A 13,458-nucleotide genomic window follows, 5' to 3' on the forward strand; every position below is an offset into this window, starting at 1 on the left:
GAATGAGCTTTGTTATTGCTGTTGATGTTGATTTTTTTTTCATCTACTTGTACAATGGCTAGAGCTCTCTCAGTGGCACTGAGCCTGGAGTCAGGGAGATCTGAGTTCAAATCCAGCTTCAGACACTTCCTAGTTGTCTGGGAGAGTCTTAGACCCTGGGCAAGTCACTTAAGTTCTGTCTGCCTCTGTTTCCTCATCTGTATAATGGAGATAATAATAGCATCTACCTCTCAGGGTTGTTGAAAGGATCAAATGAGATCATTGTAAAGTGCTTAGCACAGTACCTGTATAAATATTTATTCTCTTCACTCACTAGGAACAGAATCTAGAGAATCTAGAAGCCATCTGGAAAGAGAATCTTGGAATGGCGGAGCTAGAAGGGACCCTCGATCATCGAATGTTAAAATAAATGAAATAGTTAATCTAGATGATCCCAGAGATCCATTTTAGCTCTAAATCTACAGAATGTGAAAGCTGTAAGAGACCTTAAAAAAGTAAATTGTTAGCACTGGGAGGAGCTGTAGACCAGAGAATATCAGAGCTGGGAAGGCCCTTAGAATATGAAAAGTCAGAGCTGGAAGGAACCTTAGAAGCCAGAAAGTCATAGCTGAGGGGCCTTTAGAACCCAGAATGTCAGAGATGGGAGAGATCTTAGAACCCAGATCACAGCTGGAGGGAAAGACCCTTAGAATCCAAACGGTTGGAGCTAGGAGGGCCCTATGAACTCAGAAAGCTGAGTTGGAACGGATCTTAGAACCCAGAAGGTCATAGCTGGGAGGGACTTAGAACCTGGAATGTCAGAACTAGAAATAAAACATCCAATTCTGCTCCCTCATTCTCAGAGAAATATTCAGAAATCCAGCAGGAGAAGATGCTTTGTCCAAGGTGACAGAGGTAGTGAGTGGCAGAGAGAAGGCCCCAGTGTGGCCCCCTTCCCATCAGAGCAGGCCCCCTGCCCTCTTGGCTGAGCTTTCCCCCCGGCCTCCCCAGGTGCTGTACCATCTCTTTGAAGAATTTGCTGGCATCGACCACGTGACCTTCTTCGACATTGTCCTGGGCTTCCTGAGCTTCTTCGTGGTCTCTCTGGGGGGGGTGTTTGTGGGGGTGGTCTACGGCATCATCGCGGCCTTCACCTCCCGCTTCACCTCCCACATCCGGGTCATCGAGCCGCTCTTCGTCTTCCTCTACAGCTACATGGCTTACCTGTCAGCCGAGCTCTTTCACCTGTCCGGCATCATGGCGTGAGTCCCTGGGCCGGGGGCTTCCACCTGCTTTGGGGGGTGACTGCCCACTTCCTGAGCTCACTCTCTGTAGACCTGATATGGCCAAGTCTTTGTGGCCCAGCTTCTAGTACCCCAGTGGCCGCAGGTCAGCGAGACGGGAGTTTTCTTGTCCCAGCGTGTTCCCAAAGTCTGGGGGGACGGGGGCACCCACTTGGAACGGCCGTCTAGGAAGGTAGGACTCGAGCGCCTTTGGAGTGGGCAGGGAGAAGGGCAACCCTGGTCAGCGAGGGGCATGGGGTGACCCCCGCATTTTACAGACCCAAAGCTGGGGTCCCAGCAGGGTGAGTAATTTGGCTTGTGTCACCAGGAGGCAAGTGGTTAGAACCTCTGACTTCCCAGCTCCTGCTGAACAACTAGGGTATCTTGAGGAAGGCGTGGAGGGTGGAGGTTGCCCCCTAGTTTGAGCAGAAATCCTGTTTCAGTTGGTGCTGTAACTAAAGCTTGATCAGTTCCATTTAGCGAGCATTTATTAGTCGCCTATGGTATGCCCAGCCTAATGCCACGGGCAGGAAATACGAGGTTTTGGACCTCGAGGGAGAGGGGTGGCTCATGGCGCTGTGTGTGTAGGAGCGGCAATCAGAATAACCAGCGTGTCTGTGTGTTTGCACGGCATTTTGCACCCTTTTGATTCTCACAACCACCTCAGGAGGTTTTTCGCAGATAAGGAAGCAGAGGCTGCTATGAGGCAGAATTTGAATTCAGATCTTCCCGACTCCCAACCCAATACAGCGAAGGTGTGAAGGGCAGTCCCACAGATAGGAGCAGAGAGTAGGAGGAGGCAGGTCCCAGGGGGCTTTCAGCACCAGACTGAGTCATCTGAGAAGCAGGGAGAGCCGAGTCAGAGGATATGGGTTCGAGTCCTGACTCTGCTGATCTGTGTGACCCTTGGGAAGGCCCTGTGCTTCAGTTTTCTCATCTGTAAAGAACAAAAATCAGCCTTGATGACCCCTAAGGGTCTGTCCAGCACAAGTCTGTGATCCCAAGATTGCCAAGTGGTGACGGCTGCAGGGGTAGAGAGAAGGGGCGGGGCTCAAGGAGAGCAGACATCAGAGAGATGGATGGACTGAGGAATACAGGGATGGCTGAAGGAGTGGAAATTAGGCCGGCTCCAAGCTTGCAGACTGAGGGAAGGAAGGCTCCCCTCGGGAGAGACTTGGGAGGCCCTGGAGACAGAGAGCCCATGGGGAAAGGGGCCCTGCCTCAGAGCCCTCGGCCCTCCGCTGAGAAGGGGGACGTTCCCCCGGGAGCAGGGCCGACGGCCCCCGCGTCACCACAGGCCGGAGCCCTGATGCAGCCGCGGGCAGTTCAGCCGGGAAGGTCTCTGGGATAGGAGGCCCGTAGCTCTCTCCCCCCCTGGAATATTGTCTGAGTCAGAACTAGTCTCCATGTACAGAGCGTTAGCCTGGACTTTGTCGTCACGTCCCCAGGACGGTACGTGGCACATGACAAGTGCTTCTGGAGTTCGATCGGATTGGAACGCAGCGGGGAGGAGGGTAGAGGCCGGGGCTGAGGCCCCGAGTGCGCCCCTGGCCGGCCCCTCCTCCCCGGGGTCCCAGGATGCTCCCTCTCGCCCTGTGTTCCCACAGGCTCATCGCCTCAGGCGTGATGATGCGTCCCTACGTGGAGGCCAACATCTCACACAAGTCCCACACCACCATCAAGTACTTCCTGAAGATGTGGAGCAGCATCAGCGAGACCCTCATCTTCATCTTCCTGGGCGTCTCCACCGTGGCGGGCTCCCACCACTGGAACTGGACCTTCGTCATCAGCACGCTGCTCTTCTGCCTCATTGCCCGGGTGCTGGGTGAGCGAGCGGCCTGGGCCGGGGCGGGCTGTGGGGGAGCCGGAGGAGGCAAGAGAGCCTTGGATGTCACACCGCAGCAAGCTTGTTACAGAGGGCCTTCTCCATTGCTAACAGGAGGGGCTTGGAGCAAATGATAATCTCAGGGCCCCCCCCAGCTCTGACCTCCTGGGTTCTAAGGGCCCTCCCAGCTCTGACCTCCTGAGTTCTAAGGGCCCTCCCAGCTCTGACCTCCTGGGTTCTAAGGGCCCTCCCGGCTCTGACCTCCCGGGTTCTAAGGGCCCTCCCAGCTCTGACCTCCTGAGTTCTAAGGGCCCTCCCAGCTCTGACCTCCTGAGTTCTAAGGGCCCTCCCAGCTCTGACCTCCTGAGTTCTAAGGGCCCTCCTGAGTTCTAAGGGCCCTCCCAGCTCTGACCTCCCGGGTTCTAAGGGCCCTCCCAGCTCTGACCTCCTGAGTTCTAAGGGCCCTCCCAGCTCTGACCTCCCGGGTTCTAAGGGCCCTCCCAGCTCTGACCTCCTGGGTTCTAAGGGCCCTCCCAGCTCTAACCTCCTGGGTTCTAAGGGCCCTCCCGGCTCTGACCTCCTGGGTTCTAAGGGCCCTCCTGGCTCTGCCCTCCTGGGTTCTAAGGGCCCTCCCGGCTCTGCCTTCTGTGTCTCTCTCAGCACAGTGTCAGAATGATTTGGGGGAGGCCCAGCCCTGGGAGGGTCCCTGGCCAGGAGGGGTGCCGACCCTTGGGAAGCACAGCTCTGTTGGCTCTCCCGTCCCCAGGTGTGCTGGGCCTGACCTGGTTCATCAATAAGTTCCGCATTGTGAAGCTGACCCCCAAGGACCAGTTCATCATTGCCTACGGCGGCCTGCGCGGGGCCATTGCCTTCTCCCTGGGCTACCTGCTGGATGTGACCCACTTCCCAATGAGGGAGCTCTTCCTTACTGCCATCATCACTGTCATCTTCTTCACTGTCTTCGTGCAGGTCGCCGGGGCAGGGCTAACGGGGCGGGGCGGGAGGGCCAGGCCGGCCTGGGGAGGCCCATCTGGGGGCAGTGTCTCTGTGACGCCTTCCCCAGAGGCTTGGGGATCTCAGGGAACAGAGCAGCGAAGGTCAGACGGTGGGTCACCAGCCCCAAGGGTCCAGTCCTGAGGAGTGACTGCCAGCAGAATACCCAGAGGCCTGGAGGGCAGGGTTAGAGTCAGGGCCCGAAGTCTCCCATCTGAGGGAGTCCTGGAGAGCTCTGAAGAGGAGGGGACACTTGGGCAAGGCCTTGAAGGACAGACAAACTTTCAGCAGGTCAGAGGGAGGGAGAGCCTTGAGATGCAGGAGGGCCTGGGAGGAGGCCCAGAATCAGCCTGGTTTTGCTGGAACCCACAGGGAGAGGTAGTGAGTGGGGTGGAATGAGGCCGAGGAAGATCAGGGCCTCCCTTGCCAGGAGGGGAGGCCAGGAGGGTGGCAGGAACCCAGAGTCTGGAAGGAAGCTTGTGTGGAGACCTTGAGCTCCAAGACTTGGCTCCCCTGGCCCGAGATTCAGAGCATTCCCATCAGTCACCGGGGCCACCTCCAGGTAGACCTGCTGCTACCATTGATGATGCTGCCCTTGGTAAAGGAAGTGCCTTCATGGAGGTCTTCCTCCATCTTGGGGAGCCTTTTCTTCCCTGGCAAGCAGGGCCCCTTATGAGGCCCTCAGCCACTTAACACTTCACGTTCTCATGTTCTGGAGCACATGGTGTTAATCCCCCTCTGCAGGTAAGGAAACTGAGGAGATAGGGAAGGGTTTGCCCACTCTGCTGGGCAGTGGCAGGACCTGGACCCCCGGGCCTGGGCCAAACTGCAAATACTTGTACAGATTGTTCCAGTTTCTTTAAATTCCTTATCCCTTATACTGCAACATATTTAACATGTATAGGACTGCTTGCCATGTAGGAGAGGGGGTGGAGGGAGGGAGGGGAAAAATTGGAACAGAAGCAAGTGCAAGGGATAATGTTGTAAAAAAAATTACCCTAAATATATATAAATAAATAAATATATATATATATATATATATATATATATATATATATATATTTAGATGACAATTCAAAAATAAAAAATAAAATAAATTCCTTATCCCCAAGAGAGAACAGGACGTTTTTGCCCTCTTTAAGTGATAAGGGACAACCCACAATCTCCCTGGGGTGTTTAGGGTTTAGACAACCCCCTTGCCCCCATAAATTTTGCCTTGTCATGGTGGGGCCCTGTGGGCAAGATGTGGCCATGATCATTTTCCACAGAGGGACAGGGGCCCCTGAGGGCCTGTCCCCCTGAGGTGACTGCCCTCTTCTCTGACCTGCAGGGCATGACTATCCGGCCTCTGGTGGACCTGCTGGCTGTGAAGAAAAAGCAAGAGAGCAAGCGATCCATCAATGAGGAGATCCACACTCAGGTGGGGCTGGGGGCCAAGCGGTGGAGGACAGAAAGGGGGGAAAGCCAGTCGCCAGTCCAACTGGCCCTGACCAGGGAGACTAGCCCTTTGCCTCTGGGGGTCTTAGGATAAAGGCTGGGTGACCAGAGGTCAGGGACCTGGGGGGCGAGGAGGGGAGGGTCTCCCAGGAAGAGCCTTCCAGGGGGCTGCTGGTAAAGTTCCTGGCCCTCCTGGGTGGGCAGAGCCTACCTCCAGGAAAGGTGATTGTGCTCTCATTTTAGGCTCTCCCAGGGGCCAAGACGTGCTCCAAAAGGAGTTTGGACCCAGGCTCTGGGGCTGGGCTGGGCTGGGCTGCCTGGGACTCTGCTGCCCCCTCCTGTCCATGCTTGGAACCGCTGAGCCGGGCGCCGGGGCCGGGCGCTGAGGCTCTGGGAGAGAGGGCCCCTGGGGGAGGGGACGGCCTCCCAGGGAGGCTCCGGCCTCGGCTCTTGGTTCCCTTTTAGTTCCTGGATCACCTTCTGACGGGCATTGAGGACATCTGCGGTCACTACGGGCACCACCACTGGAAGGACAAGTAAGCAGAGGGAGGGTCGGCGCAGGCTGGGAGGCGGGGCCAGGGCTCCCCCAGTGCCTGAGGACGGCCCTTCCCCCCCAGACTGAACCGCTTCAATAAGAAGTATGTGAAGAAGTGTCTGATCGCCGGGGAGCGCTCCAACGAGCCCCAGCTCATCGCCTTCTACCACAAGATGGAGATGAAGCAGGCCATCGAGCTCGTGGAGAGCGGGGCCATGGGCAAGATCCCTCCTGCCGTCTCCACCGTCTCCATGCAGTGAGTGTGGCTGCCCGGGGCGCCCCGAGGGTGGTCCCGCTGAATGCTGGGGGGGAACGGGGCCCGGGAAAGAGCGGGCTGTCTTACTGGAGTGCCCGCCGGGAGCACGTGAAGTTCTGGGGCTTAGAGGAGGGGCTCGGCCGGGGACCTGGGGGGCCGAGCTCCTCGAGTCAGGGCAGTGAGACGGAGGCCCAGCCCCGCCTGCCACGGAGACCGAGGGCTCTGCACCCAAAGAGGGCCTGCCTCACTCTGGATCCCCAACTGTCCCCAGAAACATTCATCCCAAGGGCCTGCCTTCCGAGCGAATCCTGCCCGCACTGTCCAAGGATAAGGAGGAGGAGATTAGAAAAATTTTGCGCAATAATCTCCAGAAGACCCGCCAACGGGTGAGAGTTTGGCCCTGCCCTGGGACCTCCTCCCTCTGCCCGGCTCACCACTCATTCGGAGTACCTGGATGTCCTCACCCCTCTCCCCTCCCACTCTCCCTGCAGGGACCCATTGCAATGCTCACTTTACTCTATTGGATCCCCCCTCTCTCTGCTTCTCCCTCCCCTTCTGCCCATCCGCTAACCTTCCCTGCCCCCACCCCCCTACCTGCAGTTAAAATCCTACAACAGACACACGTTGGTGGCCGACCCCTTTGAGGAGGCCTGGAACCAGATGCTGCTGAGGAGACAGAAAGTCCGACAACTGGAGCAAAAGGTACCCACGGGGTCTGGGGCCCGACCCCTGCCTCGAGGCTGTGGGCTCTCCCACCCCAGCCCCCGTGCCCTGTGGCTCCCACTTTCCCCAGGGGGAAGGGGAGGGGCAGGGATGGTGACTCCCACCCCCATTCCCCAGCAGACCTCAGAGGCCATGAAGTTCAACCCTTTTTTTGCACAGGAAATGGGGTCTCAGACACAGAAGACAGATCTCAGGGTCATAACAGAAGAGAATGAAAAAGACAGGAATAGAAACGGGTCTTCTCATACTCAGCCCAGCTCAGAGTCTGTGGCTCCGAAGCCTTGACATCTCCCAAGAGTGCTCTGTATGTTTCTTTCCCTCACTCAGATAAATAACTACCTGACGGTGCCAGCCCACAAACTGGACTCTCCCACCATGTCCCGAGCTCGGATCGGCTCAGGTACGGAACGGGCCGGGGGGGCGGGGGCTCGGCGAGGGGCCGGCCTCTCCCCCCAGCTCCTGAGGAACTGGGCTGATGGTCAGGAGGGGGAGGGGGAGGCGGGAGTCTGTTCTCACCCCCGCCCGTTTCCCTGGGACTGGCATGTTCTGCCGCCTTCGGATCCTTGTTGTGGTTTGGGAAAGGGCAAGGAAACAAAGGCAGATGGTTTGCCTCCACTCCCAACCGTCCAAAAGGAAGAGCCCGGTTTAGGGAGAAAGGGGAGGGGAGACAGAGAGAGAAAAGGAAAGACGAGACAGAGAGGGTGGGGTGTGGGGGTGTCTGTCTCTGTCTGTCTCCATCCCCTAGGCTACCTTCTGGCTTTCAGAAACTTTGCAGGGGCCTTCTTCTTCCTCCTGACTCCATGGTACCCTGGCGCCATGGAGGAGATGGAGGAGGGTGTCCAGAGGGGAAAGGATTGAGGGAGCCAGGTGATCCCTGGGGGGCCCTCAGGCTGAGGAGGGGGTCCAGAAGAGACCGTGTTGTTACCCCCCAACTTTCCATCCTGAATTAGAATCCATACTCTGCAGGGTGGGGGTGTGCCCTGCTTCCAGTGGGCACAGAGAGGGGGCCCGTGACCAGAGTCTGGAGGTGGTCTCCCGCGGGGGACGCTCCTGTGGTGCTTCTGGACGGGCGTGGGGCTGGCCTGGGTCAGACTGGCCGTCTGCTCCCCTTCCTGACCTTCCCATTGGCCCGCAGATCCCCTCGCTTATGAGCCAAAGCCCGATTCAGAGAACCTCCCCATCATCACCATTGACCCTGCCTCGCCCCAGTCCCCCGAGTCCGTGGATCTGGTAAATGAGGAAATGAAAGGCAAAGACTCGGTGCTGGAGGAGGAGGAGGACGACCCCGGCCTCATGATGCACCCCAAGGAGCCCTCCTCCCCGGGCACGGACGACGTCTTCACCCCGGGGCCGGGGGACAGCCCGAGCACCCAGCGCATGCTCCGGTGCCTCAGCGACCCTGGGCCTCGCCCGGAGCCAGGCGAGGGGGAGCCCTTCATTCCCAAAGGCCAGTAACGGCAGGGCCGGGGCCGCCGGGGACCCACGGGAGCCTCTCCCCTTCCTACAGCATGGCAGCTGGGCTCCAGCACGGCTTCCCACCCCCGCCGGGCAGTGCCCGTCTCTGCTCCCAGCACCAGTCCTCAGAAGGCCCAGTGGGCACCACTGAAAAGCTTTACTCCCTCCTCCTCCTCTTGTGCCCTTCCCCTCGGGGGGCTGTGGGGCTTGTGGCTGTGCCCTCCTGGGGGCATCAGGAGCCTCCCCCTTTCCATTCCTGTCACCTTCAGACCCTGGATTTCCTGAACTCGGGGTCCTGGCCAGGGGCTGGGGCTTGAGGCTCTCCCGAAGTGGTCCCAATCCTCACTACCCGGCAGGCGAGGCCTTCCTGCCCCGCCGAAACCCTCTTGGAGTCGGTAACCAAAGAGCAGGTGCTCCCTGCCCCGCTGGCCCCCGACCCTGCTCTGGCGGGGGGTGCGCCTGGCTAGCCCTGCCTGGGAAGGGCCTGCCCTGGACGGGGCCTGGGTGCAGCAGGGAACCCCGGAGGAGAAGCGACGCTCTCCTTGCCTTCCGAGTGCTTCTAACTGACCCACGAGCTGAAACGAGACAGAGGGAGAAGCCGGAAGGGCCCAAGGGCCCCTGAAAGGCCTCTTGGGGGCCCCACAGGGAGCCAGCCAGCCCTAGTGGTGAAAACCCTGCCCGGACGAAGGCTTTGGAAACCAGGCTGTCGTGAACGGAGCTTCGTCCCTCTTCCCGGAGCTCTCAGCCTTGGGTCCTCCCTGGTGCCCCACAGGCTCCACTTTGTAAAAGGAAATGCTGATCCCCCAGTGGTGTCCTCGCCCCCCATTCCCGCTGCCTCGGGATCTCGGGGACTAAGCCAGCAGCACCAGGCAGTCTCCTTCCCACAAATCTGTTCTGTGCCTCCCTGTCAATCAGTCTTGAGTCCCCCCTGCTTTTGCTGTCTTTGTTGGGGACTCCCTCCCCACAGTGTGTGTCAGCGCATCCCTGGGGCTCCCTGGCACCTCCCCCAGGGAACGACCCGCCCCTCCTAGGGCCCATGGGAGCAGGGCCACAGGCCCTGCCCCTCCCTACACATAGACACACACAGACACACACACAGACACACACACAGACACACACACTGACACACACACACACACACACACACACACACACACACAGACACAGACACACACACTGACACACACAGACACACACACACACACACAGACACACACAAACTGACACAGACATTGATACACACATACAGACACTGACACATACACTGACGCGTACACACACACACACACACTGACACACTAATGCACACACACACACACTGACACACTAATGCACACACACACACACTGACACACACACACACACACAAACTGACAGACATTGATACATACAGACACTGACACATACACTGACGCACACACACACACACACACACACACTGACACACTGATGCACACACACACACACAGCCCTCTGCCAGTGGCCACCACCTACAGTGCTTCCCGGCTTTGTGGCCTTGTGTCTGACCCTGCGGGTGACCCGAGGTCAGGGGCCCCTGGGGTGGGGTCTCGCCCTCTGGCCCTCAGATCCACGCCGCCTTCTCCCCGCCTGATTGTGCAATACTTACCCCCCCCCTCCCGTGCCTGGGTGAGCACGCTGTCCCTGGCAGAAATATCTAAGCAATGAGGAGGCTGACTGGGCATCAGGCCGTGGTCGCCACCTACGCCCCCCTCCCCGTGTATAAAATGAAACAAATCTTTTTCATATTCTAATAAATCATTGTGACTTTTTAAATATGCTGGGGGTTATTCCTGAGGCATTGGGCCCAGATGGGAAGTGTGACTGAGTCCTGGAGCAGATGAAGTAACTGGGGAATGGTTGGGGACCCCCCCCATTCCAGGGGTGTCCAGGAAGGGTGGGCTGCAGTAGGATAAGCTGGCCACCAGAGGGCAGTGGAGCCCCAAATTTCTTGGGAGTGGATCCCAAAGCTCACGGCGGACTTCCCTGAGCTGAGGGGGATGGGGAGGCCAGGAGCCCTGGCCCTTGACCTTGTCTGCTAACCCACTTAATCCAGGTGACCGGTCCAAAGTGAGATAACTGTGAGTAAAAATGGCCTTTATGTAGAGCTTCAGGGCTGGAAAAGCGCTGGCCAATCTTATGATCCTCCCTGGGAGGGAGGGTCCGTCGGAGCCGTTTTACAGCTGAAGAAGTGGCTGGCCGACGGCGTCAGTGACCTGCCCGGGCCCCACCACTGGTGTCTGAGACGGCGTTGGCACTCGACGCCGGCTCCAGTGTTCCATCCACTCTGCAGCACTGTGGGGGAGAGGAGGGGGGCGCAGCTCCAGAGCTGGGGGCTCGTCTCCCCCGTCACGGATCACCGGATCAAAGACGAGCCGCAAGGGACCCGAAGAACAGCACTGGGCACTGGGGCCAGCGGGCGTGGGCCTTCTGTGTCCTGCCAGCTGGCCGCTGCAGCGTGGGGAAGCGTGAGCCCGCCCCAGCATCACAGGCCCGCACCAGGCGCACCCTCGGGTCACCAACTGCTTTTTGGATGAGCCCCGACCCTCCCTTCTTTCCGACTCCCCTGTCATGGAGCAGGGTTACAGTCACCCCGGCTAGCCGCCTAGCCGTCATCCCCAACTCACTGGCCCCTCTCTCCTAATGGCTCTCCCGGGCTCCCCTGCTCTGAAGCTCCGGGCTGGGCAGGCCCTCCTCTCCGGGCCTGGACCCACCTGCCCTACGTCCCTCCCCTGCCACAGGGGTCGCTCCCACTCAGTAAACATCAGTGCTTCTCTGTCACTTCCAGAACCGAACAAGAAAGGGAGTCTGTCCGTCGCTCCCCTGCCAGAGCTTTCCCTTCTACCTCTTCGTCAGTCTTCATTCCCCTTTGTGTACTCTTACCAGCCTTCTTGCTTTTCCATACTCCATTTCCCAGCATCAGCCTCCTATAGCTCTAGCTCCTGGTTTCCCTCAAGGCTCATCTCAAATCCTACCTCTTATGGAAAGCCTTTCCCGGTCACCCCCTTTCCATGTCACCCCCTTTCCTGATCATCCCCTTCCCCGGTCACCCCCTTCCCCGGTCACCCCCTTTCCATGTCACCGCCTTCCCCGGTCACCTCCTTTCCCGATCACCCCTTTTCCAGGTCACCCCCTTCCCCTGGTCACCGCCTTCCCCAGTCACCCTCTTTCCCGGTCACCCCCTTTTCTGATCACCCCTTTTCCATGTCACCCTCTTCCCTGGTCACCCCTTTTCCCTATCCCATGCTTTTTGAGCCTATCCCATTTATTCCCCAAACGTCTTGCACATATGTAGTCACTTGCATATTGTCTCCCCCATCAAAAGGTGGGCCCCTTGGGGGCAGGTCTGGTTTTTTCCCTTTCTTTGTACCTGGCACTTTACAGATGATCGAGACCTTCTTGCCAACTTAGGCAGCTCCCAGGAAACCGTGGGGCGGGCGGGCTGACTTCTGGGCACTGCCAGTCAGATGCCCTGGCAACCTCAAGAGAGCATCCCTTTTCACTCCTCCCCAAGCAGATGGGCCCGTGGATTATGGGAGGGAGAAAGGAAAATTGCTTGGCCCAGAGAGTACAACCTAAAGCAGAGAATGAAACCAGAAAGTGGAGAGATTCACCTGTTGTCGTGCCAGCGGTTTTTGCCCAGGGAGCTTCCCCACTAATTGGGTTACGGCCCAGCAGGGAGTGGGGAATGAGGAGAAGAGGTTCAGACAGTCTCACAGACTAAGAGTAACATGGCTGCCAGACAGGGGAATCGTCCAGACCGGACACGCAGATAGCGCTTAGTTGACGTTGGTTCCCAGGGGCACTGAAACTCTGCTAAGTACTTTGAGATCATCAGAGAGAGAGCTAAGAAAGATTAATTATTCTCTACCTGGCAGCCGCCTCCTGGAGCCGCCCGGACAGGGCAGACTACCGTGAGCAGTCTTGCCCCTGGCTCTTGGCATGCGATCATAGATTCGTTGTCAGCTGGTCAGTCAGTAAGCATTTCGGATGTGCTCACTAAGGGCAACTAGGTGGTACGATGGAGAGAGCGCTGGTCCTGCAGTTCAGAAGACTTTGTCCCCCTGAGTTCAAATCCTACCTCAGACACTTCCTAACTCTGTGACCCTGGGCATGTCACTTTATCCTCTGCCTCAGTTTCCCCATGTGTAAAATGAGCTGGAGAGGGAAGTGGGCAACCACTGCAGCATCTTTGCCAAGAAAAGCCAAAAAAGGATTACGAGACTCAGATATGACTGAAACAGCCTTTATCTCTGTGGGATGCTGGGCAAGTTATGCCATGGGCCTCAATTTCCCCATTTATAATTTCTAATGTCCCTTCTAGCGCAAAGTCCTGTGATTCTGGACAGAGACAGACAGAAAGACAGAGAAAAGAAAAAACAGAAACAGAAAGACAGAAAAAGAGAGAGAGAAGAGATAGAGACAGAGAAAAGGAAAGAACAGAAGAGAGAGAGAAACAGAGACAAAAGGAGACAGAAGGGAGAAACAGAAAAGGAGAGACAGGGAGAGTGGGTATGTGGAGGTTAATTGAGGGGAGTAGGAATTCAGGGAGAGGCAGGGAGGTTCAATGAGAAGGATATGATGGCAGGGAGGGGATAAAGGCTCCCTTAATAGGGGGGAGGGGGGAGGTAAAGGTCTGGGAGCTTGGGCCGTCCCTTCCAACTTTGCCATTCTGTGGTCCAGGTGACAACATTGTCTCTCTTGTCAGTTAAGTTACCGCTTTGCCTTTTGTATCCCCGGGGCCTCGCACACAATGTGCACTTGATGAATTCCCCCTGATTCATTTCATTTGGAAAATGAGTTTCTTTCACTTATCTTCTCAGGGTCTTAGTTTACTTCTTTGGGAAAGAAAAGTAGGCAAGGGGTGGGTCAGCATTGGTTCCCACTAAGCTCCTTTCTCCCTCCAATCCTATTAGCCGGGATCCTAAATGGATGGGCTGCTGAGGGATTAGGA

At 57.5% G+C, this 13,458-nt stretch overlaps 1 protein-coding gene across 1 annotated transcript in view; it reads left to right on the forward strand.

Moving 5' to 3' along the window:
• Nucleotides 1-9,617, forward strand: part of SLC9A1 (solute carrier family 9 member A1) — a 64,934-nt gene extending 55,317 nt beyond the window's left edge. Inside the window, exons 3-12 of the mRNA XM_051988090.1 lie at nucleotides 991-1,241; nucleotides 2,870-3,087; nucleotides 3,854-4,056; nucleotides 5,411-5,500; nucleotides 5,983-6,053; nucleotides 6,135-6,308; nucleotides 6,580-6,694; nucleotides 6,909-7,010; nucleotides 7,359-7,431; nucleotides 8,167-9,617. Of these exons, the coding sequence (XP_051844050.1) occupies nucleotides 991-1,241; nucleotides 2,870-3,087; nucleotides 3,854-4,056; nucleotides 5,411-5,500; nucleotides 5,983-6,053; nucleotides 6,135-6,308; nucleotides 6,580-6,694; nucleotides 6,909-7,010; nucleotides 7,359-7,431; nucleotides 8,167-8,486 (1,617 nt within the window). The 3' untranslated portion in view covers nucleotides 8,487-9,617. The remainder of the gene's footprint in view (nucleotides 1-990; nucleotides 1,242-2,869; nucleotides 3,088-3,853; nucleotides 4,057-5,410; nucleotides 5,501-5,982; nucleotides 6,054-6,134; nucleotides 6,309-6,579; nucleotides 6,695-6,908; nucleotides 7,011-7,358; nucleotides 7,432-8,166) is intronic.
• Nucleotides 9,618-13,458: the final 3,841 nt, after the last annotated feature.

The sequence above is a fragment of the Antechinus flavipes genome, chromosome 3 (genome assembly GCF_016432865.1).
Source record: "Antechinus flavipes isolate AdamAnt ecotype Samford, QLD, Australia chromosome 3, AdamAnt_v2, whole genome shotgun sequence".
In the NCBI taxonomy this organism is placed as follows: Eukaryota; Metazoa; Chordata; class Mammalia; order Dasyuromorphia; family Dasyuridae; genus Antechinus; species Antechinus flavipes.